At 50.3% G+C, this 16363-nt stretch overlaps 1 protein-coding gene across 3 annotated transcripts; it reads left to right on the top strand.

Annotated features, from left to right (window-relative positions):
- The first annotated feature begins 389 nt into the window (after positions 1–389).
- Positions 390–12060, top strand: BRD2 (bromodomain containing 2). Of its 3 annotated transcripts, none has more exons than XM_044255473.1 (13): positions 390–486; positions 3069–4384; positions 6022–6325; positions 6949–7086; positions 7584–7722; positions 7807–8021; positions 8119–8493; positions 8997–9125; positions 9317–9565; positions 9688–9953; positions 10583–10887; positions 11088–11210; positions 11317–12060. In XM_044255473.1, exons 2-13 carry the CDS (start codon positions 4356–4358, stop codon positions 11451–11453), a joined length of 2409 nt encoding a protein of 802 aa, XP_044111408.1. In that variant the 5' UTR covers positions 390–486; positions 3069–4355; the 3' UTR covers positions 11454–12060. The 3 variants fall into 3 exon arrangements, with proteins under 3 accessions (XP_044111408.1, XP_044111409.1, XP_044111410.1); XM_044255474.1 differs by lacking the exon at positions 390–486 and adding an exon at positions 2450–2468; XM_044255475.1 differs by lacking the exons at positions 390–486; positions 3069–4384 and adding an exon at positions 6577–6669 and having other exon boundaries at positions 6234–6325.
- Positions 12061–16363: the final 4303 nt, after the last annotated feature.

Here is a 16363-nt window from a genome sequence, read left to right as displayed (position 1 = left end):
CGAACCCTTGCGCTTGCGCAGTGCATGTTCTCGGGCAGCGGCAGCCATGCTGAACCCGTACGGAGAGGCTAGTGGGGGGGACAGGGTCGACGACAGCGGGATAGGAAGCCAGGGAAACGGAGAAGCAGCGGCATTACAGCGCCCTGGGTCTCTGGAGATAGGCCAGGGCCATGCGGCTTCCTTGGCCCCTTGCGCGACCCCCAGAAACCTTCGGAAAACTGGTCCTCGTGGAGGGGGGGGGGAAGGCGGCGGCTGGCACGTGACCCAGGTCAGCCAATCTGGGTGTTGCTGACGTGGCGGCGCGGCCCCGACTATCTCCCCACCCCCCCCAGCTCGCTCGGGAAGGGAGGGGTGGGGGTTACGCCCCCTCCCCCAACACAGCTTCTGTTTCCCGGGGGGGGGGGTGACACCCCGGATTACATCCTTTTCCCCCCCGCACCAGGCCTAGGGGAACGTTGGCTCCCCCTGGAAGATTCCAGGTTCCAGGTGAGAAGGGGCCCTTGGGGGGCGGGTATGTTGGTAGTCATTTAAATGCTTAACCAATGGTGGGGAGTCCGGAGGGAGAAATTCTTGGGGTTCAGAGAAAAACCTGAGGGTGGGAGGGTTTGTCCTTCAAACAGTTTACAGCCAATGGGAGCGTGGAGGGGGGGCGAGCGGGAGAGGGCCCCTCAGATGGGGGAGGGGAATGGCCAACCTCGTGCCTCCATACCTATTGGAGGGCAAAGGGGCGTGGGGGGCGGTGTGTCCCCCCATTCCATTCGTCCCCTGGGGGTAGAGGAGTCCGGAGCCAGGTGAGGTTTCCTTTTGGCGGCCGGAGGGAGGGGTGACCTAGTGGGCTGGGGAGTGGGAGTGGTGTCTGTATTTCTACTCTTGGATTTGAGTGGGCAACTCAGGTTGTGAACTGAGATTGTTCCCGGGCGCCCACTCCCTTTCTCCCTAGAGACTCTGGAAGGAGCATGTCTGTGCTTTTGTGTCAGCGGTAGGAAGCTCGCAGTCATCACATGGCATGCTGGAGGTTACGCTTCGAATCGCTTATCGAATTTGTGTGCATTCACGTGGACACGGCCTGTGGAGCCTTCTGTACAAAACTTCGTTGCCTCGGTGGGGTCTTAGCTCAGCATGTGTTACCCCAGGCTGGGGAGGGCTTACAGGCTGAAATCTTGGGGTTTGTTTAGGAGCAGAAACCAAGCCCAAGGTGGGTGCTGGGAGGGCTGTAGAAAGCTTGGTCTGAGACTGGAGGGAGTTGAGGCTTAGGACCTGGAATGATTTCACAGCTCACAAGGTTTCGGGTTTCTCCAGGGTGGCGTCTTTTGCCTCCTTCATCCCCTCCCCCACTCCTGAACAGTTCTCTCCTTGTGTACTGCGGGGGAGGGAACGGAAAGGAGGGAAGAGTTACTTTTCCAAATTCCTGACTAGCTGTTAGCCTCCCCTGTGACTCATGTGGGGGAAGGGAGGTTTGAGAGGGAGTAGGGAGCAGTGATTTTCCGGAATGCAGGGAAGTAAGCCAGAGTAAGGTCTGGCTGCCCTTTCGCTTTCGAAGACCCAGCATTTCGCGACCTCCTACTAAATTTTTCTTCTGGCCGGCCCCCTAATGGGCCTCTCCTAATTTGCAGGCCTCGGGCGGAGAACTGCAGATTTAGAAGGCTGGGCCACTAGGGGGAGGGGAGAAGGCCTCAGCAAAGTTGCTGTGTCACTGCCCTCCCTGCTGCAACTGCCCGCGCCAGCCCGCATGTACTTTTGGGGCCGAAGCCTGATCCCTGCGTGGGGGAGGGCGGTAGTAATAGGGGAAGAGGCTTCCTTCCCTGTGTGCACTTCCCCCCGCAGGGTTGGCCCGACTCTGGTGGTCGAGAAGACGTGAGATTGGCGGCCATTTTAGACGCAGTAACTGAGGTTAGGGCTCAAGAGCTACTGTAAAAGGAGGGGGGTGATGTGGTTGGAGCGCAAGGACCTAGGCCCTCAGGTGCCTTTCGGGGGTGGGGATGGGGGGCTCTTATGTTCGTTGGTTACATTATTTTCCTTTCTCAGATAATGCAGTCTTTTTTATCTTGGTATCCAGAGAAGGGGAGGTGGAGAGGGAGACTGCCAGCTAAAGCGCAGGTTGGGGATAATTCTTTCACTCTCCCATCGGGAGAGGAGGGGATGCCGGGGTGGCGAGGTCGTGGTCCCAGAGATGGCTTGAGAGATTCCTGGCTTTGTATTCTGAGTCTTTACTCTTCCATAGTCTAATCCTACTCAGGTAACAGGATTGTGGGGAGGACTAAGTGAGTAGGTTGGGGGAGGGGGGCGAGACTGAGCTCCCAAAATGGCTCCTGCCCCTCCTCGGAGGCGGACGGCCCGGGGGGAGGGGAGGAGGGGAGAGAAGGAGGGGGAGGGCTAGTCTGAGCTGCAGCCGCCGCCTCCTCCGCTCGCCCTCCTCCCTGGCGCTGACCGATGGACCAGCCGCTCCGTGGGGAGGACTCCGGACCCTGGTGGGGGGATGGGGGGGCCTTGCTGCCCCCGAGGCGGAGGGACCCTAAGGAGGGGGTTCGAGCCTGCTCTCGGGGTGGGGGAGGGCTGGGAGCTTGGGGAAAGCTCTGAGCTCGCCAGGAGGGGAGGGTTTCACCCTGATTTGCCCCTCGCAGGGCTTGTTTTTTTCCGCTCTGATCTGACACCGGAATGAAGTTTAGGGAGGAGGTGGGTGTCATAGAGTATAGGGTATGTTTGGAGGTTTTGCTTCCACTTTAGTAGGATTGCCGGGATTTTGTCGACCAAGCATATACTTAATGGGTAACTGAAGGTGTGAGCAGGGAGGAATTGCAGAGGTGCTTGGGTGAAAGTTTGGGGAACGTATTTTAGATTTGGTTGTCTTGATGGTAAGCCTTTGGGAGCTCACTGAGTTTTGCCTTTGTCTTCTGATTATTTTATCTGGGGAAAGACGGGGAAGATTTTAAGACTGCGGCAAGCCTGTATTTTTTATTGTGGGCTATGGGAACGTTAGATTCCTTCCATGGTTAGGTTCGGGAGCCCTTAGTTCTCTGCCAGAGTAGCAGGCCGCGGCTTCTAAGATGGCGTCTTCTTCCTCATTTCAGATTCTTCACTGCGGCGGCCTCTGCGGAGAACAACAACCCGCCTGGCGTCCTGCGGCCACACCCTGGCGGGCCCAGGCTGGCTACGCCCACGCGGCCCCCTCCAGTCCTGTCGGTGTGGCCAATGGAGGAGCTACGAATGGCACGACCTGCCCCAGCTTGGCAGTCGCCAGTCGCACCGGGCTTGGACGCCTGGGAAGACTTTGTTGGAAGGGGAGGCGGGGAGAGGGTGCTGCACCCATGCCAGCCTCTCTCTTTCCCTGGAGTTGCCGAACCACAGCGCAGCCAATTGGCTCAGAGATGTGGCGGGTTGCCGGTTCCCTATGGGTCTATGCGGCACTCTTCTGCCTAGTGACTGACACCTTGGAAATGAAGCTTCTGACGTCATCGGTCCAGCCAACCAATAGAAGACGCTCCCGCGGAGAGGTGTTCCTCCCCTTTCGACTTTGCTTCTTCACGCGCGTGAGCGAGCGTGCGCGCGCGGAGGGGGTGGGGGAAGTCTCGAGCACGGTGGCGCGCATGAGCGGCGAGGCTCCGCCTCCCTGCCTATATATAAAGGGCTGGCGCGGGGCTCGGCGGCGCCATTTCGCGCTGGAGTGGAGCAGCCTCTAGGACGAGCTGGAGGATTCTGCCTACTGATAGAGAGCTTTCGAGTCGTCGGGGACCGCCATTGCAATCCACGTCCATCCGTTTGGAAATGGCCTTCGTCTCGGCCTATGACCGGTCCCGGCGGACAGTACAGACCCCATAGAAGCCCCCGACGCTCCCCTTTTTCGGGCCCCGCCCAATCCTCGGAGTCTGTCCACCCCCTCTACTCCGCCCTCAAGAGGATTTCAAAGATGGAGGCGGCGGCTCCCTAAACCACTTTTCGTGTTCATCCGCCTCCATCCGAGATCGAAACGGGACCTCGTCCGCTGCGGGCAGTCCCAGCAGGAAGAGGGGATCCTTGCAGATCAACAGCGGGCAGTATTGACGACGGTGTCCGGAATTGGGGGCTGTCCTAGTGTTTGAGGAGTCCGTCCCCCCTCGTTCGCCCGCCTCTGCTGAGGCCGCCGCCATTTTCTCGCTGTCCGCCTCCTGCGGAGCGCGCCAAGCTGCTGGGAGCTCGCGGAGAAGACTGCTTTCGTGCCGGCCGGGCGCGGGGGGTGGGGGTTGTCGCCTGGAGGGCCAAGGGCAACTGCCCTCCACCCCTCCCCTACTTCCCGGGTTATGCTGGACCGGGAGGTAAGGGGAACCGAGGCCACCCGGACTTCACGCGGCTGAGGGCAGCGCCGGTTCCCCGTGGTCAAGATGCTGCAAAACGTGACTCCCCACAGCAAGTATGTCCCCCTAATCCGCGTGTGGGAAGGAGACGTTGGTGGGGGCTGTGACACGGGGATGTGGAGCGTCGGGTTCGGAGGGAGGACAGAACGGACTCGGGCGCGTTCCTCTTCCGCGGTGCGACTGTTGGCTCTCGAGGGCTCGCGGAGGGGGTTGGGTGACGGTTTTGGAACGGTGGTAGAGGGCCAGATACTGCGTATGGAGGGAGGACAGGTGGTCAATTTATGCGTTACTTTTCCCGCCGTGGTCTAGTCTTAATCTAGCCGGACAGAGCGGGTTGGCGGCGGAATGTAGTGGGGAAAGACGACATTGAGTGGGTAGCCGGTCCTGCGGGCGGTGGGTCTGGTGTCTAGCAACGGTTTGTCATAGGGCTTTTAGGGGCTTTCGTGGCCCCATCTAGCACCTTATAGGGTTGCCATGGTGATAGAGCCTCAGACTGGCTACTGATTCTCACCAGAGGGGTAGAGGGATTACTTTTAGCCAGTGGGTTCGTGTGTTCAGACTAGGTCGTTAAATTCTTGAATTAAGTGCAGTGAATCAGTAATTAAATTCAGTGAATCAGTTTTGTGTTGGGGGTTTGCGTGCTTTTTGTTTGGAGGCATGTTTTTGCTCTCTTTTAAGAGTTTGACTCTGGGCAGGAGGGTGGAGCTAAGGATTTTTTGTCCAGCTGTACGGATGTAAACAATGAGATCTCCGTGTAGTGTCTCTAGTCTTAGGACCGGGGAAGCACCTAGTTCTGAGGAGTACCGGAGAGAATATAAGTTTGAACCAGTCTTGGCCATTGATTTTAAGAGTCTGCTGCTGGAATGGGAGCCGTTAATCTTATTTTTTTGGCGGGGTTAAGGGTGGTCTGTCACTGTTTATTGGAATTGCTGACCTTGACTAGGGACTGGGCTGGCTTTATTTTTGAGTCCCTGGGAGAAAGATGAATTCGAATGGTTTCTGGGGTCTGGCAGCTGGGTTATTCCAGGCGGTAAAGTCAGACAAATGCTCCCTTGTCTGAAAATTTTTTTAAGTTGGTAAGGTTTTCCGTTAGATTTCTGATTCATTCTCTGCTTTAAATTAAGCAGCAGAGCTTGTTGGAGAGGTTGGTGTTGTGTTCTCTTGTGCCCAGATGGATTTTTAGGTGTCTTCATCAGCATTTTACGAAATTTGCTCCCTGTTTTGTTCCCTTTCTCTTCGTTGGCTTCCCTCAGGCTCAACCACCATGGCAACCACCTAGCCCCTAGTGAGGAAGAAGCTTGGGGTTTGAGCTTCTCTGCTCCACCCATTTTAAGTCTCAAACTCTAAAGCTGTGGTTCTCAGATGTGATGTTATGCCTTATGAGAAACCATCTTGGGATTTTTTTCTTTTTTTAACTTTAAAGGAACTACAGATGATACACTACCCATCAGAGTCCAGAATATGAGATCTGGATAGGTGTAACTAAAAATAGGGAAACAGAAAGTGGGGAGTTGGGGGGCCAGGAACAAAAGGTCCATATATTGTTTGGATACTGGTTGTGGTTCAGATTGACTTCCATAAGCTTGGTTATCTCTTATTAAAATGGAAGTCTGGATTTATTGGGTATGTAGTATAAGTGGCACTACTGATTGTCATGAAATTACCACATCTAATTATGTTTCCCATTTCACAGGCTCCCTGGGGAGGGGAATGCAGGGTTACTGGGGCTGGGCCCAGAGGCAGCAGCTCCAGGGAAGAGGATTCGAAAGCCCTCTCTGTTGTATGAGGGATTTGAGAGCCCTACAATGGCTTCAGTGCCAGCTTTACAACTGACCCCTGCCAACCCACCACCCCCGGAGGTGTCCAATCCCAAAAAGCCAGGACGGGTTACCAACCAGCTGCAATACCTGCACAAGGTGGTGATGAAGGCTCTGTGGAAACATCAGTTTGCATGGCCCTTCAGGCAGCCTGTGGATGCCGTCAAACTGGGTCTGCCGGTGAGTGGGGATATTGGAGTGGGGAGGTATTGGCAATGAAAAAAGAATGTGTGTGAGTGGAGGTGGGCTGCTTAGTATAGGTGCTGCGGCCCCTAGGGACTTCCCATCTCTCCCCTGTAGGGCAGATAGCCACCAGATTTCTGGATTCTTGGTCCTTTGTGATTATTGATCCAATCGCTTGCTGTCTTGGCATCTCATTGTGCCCTCCATGTGTCCTTCCTTAACTTTTGTGCCCTGGCTCCATTTTACAGATTCCCACCCCAGGTTGGGAGAGGACCACGGTGGCCAAAATTCTTAGCTTCTTCCTCTCCCTCATGCCAGCCCATGGATAGCCAGCCCCAGAGGTAATGTCACAGGAGGGGAAACCTCGCAGAGTGGGAGGGAGGTGGGTGGTTAGAGAAAGGTACTAGGGGCCTCCCAACGGGTGTTAAGCCCATTACTTTTTTTTTCTTTTTTTTTTTTTTTTGGTCCTTAGTTTAATTGGGGCCGCAGTGTAGGGGACTACATACTGTGATGCGGGGGGGGTGTGTATGTGCGTGTGTTGCTGGGGTCAGGAGTTTAGAAAAACTGGCATTTATTTTTCAGTGGCTCTGATCTAGTTTTGTTTTGTTTTTGTTTTTTAGGATTATCACAAAATTATAAAACAGCCTATGGACATGGGTACTATTAAAAGGAGGCTTGAAAACAACTATTACTGGGCTGCCTCAGAGTGTATGCAGGATTTTAACACCATGTTCACCAATTGTTACATCTACAACAAGGTGAGTTTTTCTGTGTGTGCTCATTAATAAAGAGAGACCATGTCTCTGTTACTGCTTAGATACTGTGTGTGGGTGGGATGTTTGAAGGTACTCTCAAAGTGCGTAGGATCCAGAAAATCTGAGTTCCAAAGGATACTGCTCACAGTGATGTATCTTCAGAGATCTGGAGTTAAAGGTTATTTAAGTAGAACATTTTTAGTATTTGGGGATGGTGGCCCGATTTCTCAACAGAAACCTCCAGAAAGCTGAGTAGAGCAGAATGTATTCTCCTTGACAGTCTCATTCCCTTACTTTTGAACTTTTTCTTTATTGCATTTTGAGGGACAGTTAGGGGAGAACATGGAAATAAGTGGCCCAGTATAGGCAGTTGCCAGTACTTGATGACAAAGTTGTCTGAGGGGGGTGTGGTGATAGTTGGAGCTAGGAATTTCTCTTGAGAAAAATGGTTTGTCTGCTTTTAGCTGGCATTTGGATCTTCTTGTTTTTGTTTCCTGTAGCCCACTGATGATATTGTCCTAATGGCACAAACGTTGGAAAAGATCTTCCTACAGAAAGTGGCATCTATGCCACAAGAGGAGCAAGAGCTTGTGGTGACCATTCCTAAGAACAGCCACAAGAAGGGGGCCAAATTGGCAGGTAGGAAGAGCAGCAATTGCCCTAATGGAGACAAGATGGGGAAGATAATAGAACTAATCTTTTTTCCCCCCTCCTTTCTTCTAGCACTCCAGGGTAGCATCACTAGTGCCCATCAGGTGCCTGCTGTTTCTTCTGTGTCTCACACAGCCCTGTATACTCCACCACCTGAGATACCTACCACTGTCCTCAACATTCCCCACCCGTCAGTCATCTCTTCTCCCCTTCTCAAGTCCTTACACTCTGCTGGACCCCCGCTCCTTGCTGTCTCTGCAGCTCCCCCAGCCCAGCCCCTTGCCAAGGTACAGATCTGTGGATTTCTTTTGGGCAGTGGGAAGGGCAAGGTCTTGGATGAATGAGGTGGACCCTAAAAGGCTTGCATCTTGTTTTTCTCTGCAGAAAAAAGGCGTAAAGCGGAAAGCAGATACTACCACACCTACTCCTACAGCCATCCTGGCTCCTGGTTCCCCAGCTAGCCCCCCTGGGAGTCTTGAGCCCAAGGCAGCACGTCTTCCCCCTATGCGTAGAGAGAGTGGTCGCCCCATCAAGCCCCCACGCAAAGACTTACCTGACTCTCAGCAGCAACACCAGAGCTCCAAGAAAGGAAAGCTGTCAGAACAGTTAAAACATTGCAATGGCATTTTGAAAGAATTGCTCTCTAAGAAGCACGCTGCCTATGCCTGGCCTTTCTATAAACCAGTGGACGCTTCTGCTCTTGGTCTGCATGACTACCATGACATCATTAAGCACCCCATGGACCTCAGCACTGTCAAGGTACCCACTGCATGGGGCAGATGGGATGCTCAGGCAGTGATTGGAACTTTGGGTTCAATAAAACAATCAGTCACTTCTAACGGGCACATGGCAATCTTGATTCTTGGTATTTTTTATAAAATGGTAACGGGACAGAAGGTTAGGTGCTTGATAATTGAGTTGGTATTTCTTGGACTTCGTATGGTGAGTTTTGTCTTCAGAGCAATACTACTCATGTACGTTTAAGTCCTACTTACTGGGAGCATTGGGTTAGGGGAGTAAGGGGTTGGAAGGATAGAGGCCACCCACCCCTATCACTTAGAAATGGTTTTTTTTTCTAGACATAGATATATCTTCAACCCACCCAAATTCATTTGACTTCAAACTTGAACCCCAGGGCATAGATCTTTAAGGTCATCCCTACTGTGCTCTCAAGAGAGGGCTACTCTTGGCAATGTCTGGGGTTGGCAGGGAAAGGTGAGTCTCCCTGCCTGTGCAGCTTCTGATGCTGCCTCCTTCTGCAGCGGAAGATGGAGAATCGTGATTACCGGGATGCACAGGAGTTTGCTGCTGATGTGCGGCTTATGTTCTCCAACTGCTATAAGTACAATCCCCCAGACCACGATGTCGTGGCCATGGCACGAAAGCTTCAGGTGAGTGTCACAGTTGGAATTTGAAGAACAAGTGGGTCTGGGGAGAGAGCTCTTGCTTTGCTATACTACCTTATTGTGAGGTTCTTCCCCAATGCACAGTTGTAAATAGGAGCTGTGTTGTACCACCAGGTGGCTGGGTGTAATTGGGGCACTGTTGACTAGCAAGGCTCTGATGGTATCTTTCTTACTAGGATGTATTTGAGTTCCGTTACGCCAAGATGCCAGATGAACCACTGGAACCAGGGCCTTTACCTGTGTCTACTGCCTTGCCACCTGGATTGGCCAAATCCTCTTCAGAGTCCTCCAGCGAGGAAAGCAGCAGTGAGAGCTCTTCTGAGGAAGAAGAGGACGACGAGGAGGAGGATGAGGAGGAGGAAGAGAGTGAAAGCTCGGACTCTGAGGAAGAAAGGGCTCATAGATTGGCTGAACTACAAGAGCAGGTATTTTATTATTTAGTTTATAAAGTCATGCCTTGTCTTTTTGCCCTAATTTTTTTTTCCTCTTACTCTCTTTTATTCTACTTTTATTTTTCTTTTTATACTTTTGATTATTTTGTCTCCAGCTCCGGGCAGTACATGAACAACTGGCTGCCCTGTCTCAAGGCCCAATATCCAAGCCAAAGCGGAAGAGAGAAAAAAAAGAGAAAAAGAAGAAACGGAAGGCAGAGAAGCATCGAGGCCGAGCTGGGCTTGATGAAGATGACAAGGGACCTCGGGCACCCCGCCCATCCCAACCCAAGAAGTCCAAGAAAGCAAGTGGTGGTGGGGGTGGCAGTGCTGCTACGCTGGGCCCTCCCGGCTTTGGACCTTCTGGAGGAAGCGGCAGCAAGTAAGTTCTTAAGAGGTCAGGGAGCAGGGACAAAGGACGGTCACTACACTGTCCAGGGGGAGAGTGGTTTTTTCCACTTTGTGCAGAGTGTTCTCTAAACCAGAGGTCAGCAAGTAAGTTTTTAATTGGCTAGGTAACACTGATTTTGAGAGCTGTGGAGCCACTCAAAGTCATTCCCCTTTGGTGGGGTGGTGTGAAAGCAGCTATAGACCTTACTTACGGAAATGTGGTTAGGACTATTCCAGTAAAACTTCACTTGTGCAGAAAGCAATGGTAAGCCAGATTTGTCCTCTAGATTATCTAGTCCTTCTCTTTGCACTAACAAATTATACACTTTGTCTTGTTTTCCATGCTGGGGAGGGTTAAGTGTTTTAGGGAGCAAAAAGATGGACTCGTGCCAATATATCAGTGTCTAGTTTTCAAAGCCCCAAGTAAGTGGTTAAGTGTTTAGCATGTGAGAAGGTTTGTATTACTGAGGAGGGTTGGTAGTATCTTATTTCCCATTTACCTTATGGGAAAACTGAAGCCTTACTCTGGCGGGAAATTTAGATTAGTGGATTAAACAGTGGAAATGTGTTGGAAGAAGTTAGTGATGCTTCCCTAAGTGACAGAATTTTTTTTGCCTATAGACTGCCCAAAAAGGCCACGAAGACAGCCCCACCTGCCCTGCCTACAGGCTATGATTCAGAGGAGGAAGAGGAAAGCAGACCCATGAGTTATGATGAAAAGCGTCAGTTGAGTTTGGACATCAACAAATTACCTGGGGAGAAACTTGGTCGAGTTGTACACATAATCCAGGCTAGAGAGCCTTCTTTACGTGACTCAAACCCAGAAGAGATAGAGATTGATTTTGAAACCCTCAAGCCATCCACACTTAGAGAGCTTGAGCGCTATGTTCTCTCCTGTCTACGAAAGAAACCTCGGAAGCCCTATAGTGAGTATGAAAGGACCTTTCCCACATTAATCCAAGAAGTTCTGAGGACAGTAGGATATGTTTGAGGCACTCTCTCTTGTCAGCCCCAGGGTAGGGGGGACATGCTTGTTTCATGATCAAGAAAGGAACTTGGCTGAAGTAAGGTGCAATGAAGCTACATGCTTATGGCAGTCTTAGATCTGGAATGCTTGTTTTTCTAGCCATTAAGAAACCTGTGGGAAAGACAAAGGAGGAGCTGGCTTTGGAAAAGAAGCGGGAATTAGAAAAGCGGTTACAAGATGTTAGTGGGCAGCTCAATTCCACCAAAAAGCCCCCCAAGAAAGGTGAGTACGCTGTAAGCTACTACAAATTCACTGCATCTCCCTTTCAACTTCTTTGACAAATGGAGGTGAAATTTATGCAACTTGAACCTTTAACCTTGTCTTGCAGCAAGTGAGAAAACAGAGTCGTCGTCGGCACAGCAAGTAGCAGTGTCCCGCCTCAGCGCTTCCAGCTCCAGCTCAGATTCCAGCTCCTCCTCTTCATCATCCTCTTCTTCAGACACCAGTGATTCAGACTCAGGCTAAGGGGCCAGGCCAGATGGGGCAGGAGGCTCCGCAGGACCGGACCCCTAGACCACCCTGCCCCGCCCTCCCCCCCCCCCCTTGCTGTGACACTTCCTCATCTCATCCCCTCTCCCCCCCACTGTAGGAGAGCTGGCTCTGCAGGGGGGAGGGGTGCAGGGACATTTGCTGAAGGAGGGACTTAAATGGACAAAATAAGATTAGTCCCAGCCCCATTGAGAATGACCTCTTGGGCATAGAGCCCCCATTCAAAATGACTGACGGGGGCAGGGGTACAGGGTGGGAGTGAGCAAAGGCCCTGATAACGGGGTTACCTGAGGCCATAGCTGCCCTGTTCACTTGTAAAGGCCCTGTTTTGAGGTTGGTGGTTCTAATTTATTTTAAGCTAGGTAAGGCTGAGGTGTATGGGGCCATGGTACCCTCAGCCTCCATGGGGAGGGAAGAAGGGGGAGCTCTTTTTTTACGTTGACTTTTTTTTTCTACTCTGTTTTCCCTTTTCCTTCTCCATTTGGGGCCCCTGGGGGTTTCAGTCATCACCCCATTTGGTCCCCTAGATTGTCTTTCTTTGTCTGTTGATTCTAACTTGTAAATAAAGAAAATATTATTCAGATTTTGAGTTCCCTTAATAACGTTTGCTTTGTAGTATTTCAAAAGAAACATAATACAAAATTTTGAGGAAAATAATCCTGAAGTGAGAAAAGGAGAGCTATCTTGTAGTCGGATTGTCTTAGTTTTTAAACCAGTAGGCTGTTGCTATGGTGATTAAAAAGTAAGTTCATCTGCTTTGTGAAATGAATCCTTCAAAATACCTTTAGGTTCATGGTTTGCTCTGTTTTGTTTTGTTTTTTCCTGTTTAATTTTAGATTTTTTTATTTAGCACAAGTGGAGGGACAGAGGAAGAGGCCAAGCACAGAGCTTTGGGCTGGATCTCACAACCCTAGGTGACAACCTGAGCCAGCCAGGCACCCCTGCTGTGGTTTAGAGAAGTTCTTAAACCTCTGGCTTATTGATAGTTGATCAAGTTTAGGACTCAGGACGTAAGATAGGTTTAAACCAAATGTGAAAATGATGAAAGGTGGCTGATTACAGGTATTTTTTTGTGTTCTGCATCTGACTTAGAGAAGACAGGTGTGTTTCCTTTTTTGTAAGCTTTGGCCTCAAATTTCCAGATTTACAGAGCCCTGCACAGTTTATTAACATAATCCAGTAATTTTTGCCAAACTCAGATTACAAAAATGAACATCGATAAATTTTAAGCCCTTGTCTTGCTGAGGGGAGATGGACTATATAGTTCAGGGAACTGGGGCATGTGGGTTCTGGAATTGGGGACCAGCAACAAAAGTAAAAGACATTTTAGCTTAGTATATCAGACCACTGTAGAAAACTCGATCTTTGAAGTAAGAGCTGGGAATTGTTAACATAGGGAAAACGGTCTATCCTTCCCTAAATAATGATGTCCGGAACAGGAAGGTACAGGGTGGAATCTGGTTTGGAAATAGAAGATTTTAGAAGCGAGAATGTGGGCTGTAGCAGGGATACTCTGCCCTTAACCACAGACTAGGGCTCCGGTAAAGCTTTTTTTAAAATACTGCACTAAGTATTCTGTCTTCATGAATTCTCATTAAATTGGGGCCTAGAGGGGCGCCTGGGGGGCTCAGTGGGTTAAGCCTCTGCCTTCCGCTCAGGTCATGATCTCAGGGTCCTGGGATGGACCCCTGCGTCAGGCTCTCTGCTCAGCGGGGAGCCTGCTTCCCACCCCCACCCCCAACTCTGCCTGCCTCTCTGCCCACTTGTGATCTCTCTCTGTCAAATAACAAAATCTTAAAGTTCAGGAGGTATGGCAATGCACAACCTGGGCTGAGAACCACTTGGTAGGTTTTTTGGAAAGCCCTTAGCTTGGAAAGGGAGGGGAGATCTGACTGAGCTTTTGGCCCAACTTAATCCTAGAACTCCGTGATCGAATCTTGAGCTTTGAGCTCTGATCTTTTTGAGAAGGGTGATCAAAAAGCTAATGGAGGGCACCTGGCTGGTTTAGTCCATTAAGCTTCTGCCTTCAGCTCAGGTCATAATCCTGGGGTACTGGAATCCAGCCCCTCGTCAGGCTCCCTGTTCAGTGGTGAGTCATCTTTGCCTCAGTTACTCCGCTGTGCTTATTCTCTCACTCTCAAAGTCATTTAAAAAACTGGAAAACTTGGACATAACTTGTAATGGGATTTGTTTTGGGGGTAGAACAAGAGTTAAGTCTAAAAACAATGTTATAATTTTAATCAGATGCATGTTTGTATGTCCAGGATTACATCTCATTTCAAAAAAAGTTGCATTAGTTTGGGAGGAGGCTAGTTTCAGAATCTAGTATAACTAAACAGAGAACAAATGCTGTAAGAAAAGGCAGAGCAGCTCATCGCTTTGACTGCAGAACAGCATGAGATGGAAGGAGTAGCTCCAGACCTGCATTACATCTCCCATGCTGCCACATCAGGCCAGTTTCAAGTGGATTTCCTGAGACTCAAGTTCTTGGTAGAGTCCTTGCTGTTGTCCTTGATCCTTGCTTTAGTTTGGGGCCAGTCTTCTCCCTTAGTTGAATTTGCTAGTCCAAGCCCCAACTTCACTCCATCCCATACCCTTTCTCATGGTAAGTAGTTGGAGGCGTCAGAATGCTACTTCTGCCGTGGTTGGAATTCCTGTCTTGCATAGTAACTAGTCTCCAGCGGGACTAGCAGGACACAACCCTGGAGTCCTGTGGGTATCTCTCCCATGCTCTTCGCAGCTCTTGAAACCATGGGTTCCACTGCCTTTTTCTTTCTTTCTTTCTTTCTTTTTTTTTTAAAGATTTTACTTATTTGTCAGAGAGAGAGGGGGAGAGAGCGAGCACAGGCAGACAGAATGGCAGGCAGAGACAGAGGGAGAAGCAGGCTCCCCACCGAGCAAGGAGCCCGATGTGGGACTCGATCCCAGGATGCTGGGATCATGACCTGAGCCGAAGGCAGCCGCTTAACCAACTGAGCCACCCAGGCGTCCCTCCACTGCCTTTTTCTAAACGCCATTTGTCGCTCTGATGTCTCCTGTGGGAGCTTTTTTATTCACATTTTACGGAGTTCCATTGGTCGCCTTTTATTTTTAACAAATTCAGTCAGTAGACCTAGACACTGCTGACCTCCGCTAAGCCAGAGGTGTGGGGGTGAAGTCAGAGAGCAGGCCCTGCCCTCATGCAGCCTGTTCTGGAATTCCTCATTCTTGCGGTACACCGTGCTGATGGTCTCCAAGATAAAGGCATGACTTAGTCTTCCCAGACACTTAATCTTTATTGTATGCCAATGTGTGGCTCCTCGTCCCAGCCCTTGCCAACCTTGCTCTCGGATTCCCTCAGGACTGTTTTGATTGGAGCTAATCTTTGGATTTTGCCCAAAGTAACCTTGAGAGTGTTTTTCCTGAACAGTGAGACGGACTGTAGTAGAGCTGGGAAGGCCATGTGCAAATGATGGTAGGGAACTGATCTGATGTCTCCCAGGATCTTACATCTCCCAGGATCTTACATCTTTGGGGCTTTCCCCTTCCCTGGATCATAAGTAGTTCGAGCTCTGCAAAATCTCACTAGCTGGTCTCCAACACCGGATGAGACAGCTTGCTGCCCCCATAGTTTATGTGTGTGGTTTTTGGGGGGGGAACACAGCTCATCGCAAATTTTAATGAAAATTGTATTTCTAGCCCCACAACATGGAAATATTTTATGAGCTTAGAGGGTTCTTATCAGAGAGATCACATCTCAGATCTGTTCTGACAGATCTCAGAAGGATGAGTAAGTATGTTGGGCTGTATCCAGGGGAAGGGGGAGTGAACATTGCCTACAGGAAGAATAGTGGAGGTAAGCTCCAGGATGTAGGTGGTACTGAAGCAATAAGAATGAAAGGGTGAGTACTTCCAGGTAAGGCCAGAAAGGCAGAACTAGACCACGGAGAACATTTAGCCACAATAAAGATTTGAATTTTTATCCTGAAGACTTCAATTAGAACTCATATTTATTGAGCACTATGCCAAGCAGTATACTGAGAACAACTTATTTTGTCTTCATTATAGTCCTGTGAAGTAGGTCTAATCTGCCTTTAACAGATAAAGAAATGAGGCACAGATAGGTTAAGGAACTTGCCCAAAGTTGCAGCCAACTAGTGAGTGGGTAGGATTCGAACCCAGCAATCTGGCTCCAGGAACTACGACCCTAGAATTCCAATATTGTGGGTTAGTGGGGTGCTAGGAGACACATCCTTTGAAAAAATTGCAGTGGGAATTGCAGTGGGAATCATGTTGGGTTGGTGGGGCATGGAGAAGGGATGAAGAGTGATTTAAAAAGTCTCTTCAAGTGAGGATAGTGGTTTGGAGCGAAGAGGCAGCAGCTTAGGTGAAGAGTAGATAACACTCAAAAACCTTGTAGGAGATAAAATGGATGGGATTATTCCCCAGACACTGTGGAAGAGCAGAATTGTAAATACCTCTGTATCCCTTGGAGTCCCTGATCTTTCCAGTAGTAGAAGTTTGGTAGTTGGTTGACTAAAGGAACGCCACCTGGCTGAGGAGGTGAAGAAAACCGGCAGCCTTTCCCCCGGGAGGGGCGGGGGTGGGGGGTGGGGAATGGGATTGCTGGAGTCGGGGCACTTAAGAGCCTCAGAGGGTCTTTGGCGCCACCTGGTGAGCATGTTACCATGACTTCCACCTGTATAGTTCAGGTAGTATCGTGTGTACCCTCCCATCTTTTGGCTCTTCTTTCTTTTTTTTTTTTAAAGACTTTATTTATTTATTTGTGAGAGAGAGAGGGAGAGAGAGCGAGCACAGGCAGACAGAGAGGCAGGCAGAGGCAGAGGGAGAAGCAGGCTCCCTGCCGAGCAAGGAGCCCGATGTGGGACTCGATCCCAGGACGCTGG

Source organism: Neovison vison, chromosome 1, assembly GCF_020171115.1.
Source record: "Neovison vison isolate M4711 chromosome 1, ASM_NN_V1, whole genome shotgun sequence".
Taxonomy (NCBI): domain Eukaryota; kingdom Metazoa; phylum Chordata; class Mammalia; order Carnivora; family Mustelidae; genus Neogale; species Neogale vison.
Note: the sequence above shows the minus strand (reverse complement) of the source record. Positions and strands in the feature narration are given on the sequence as shown.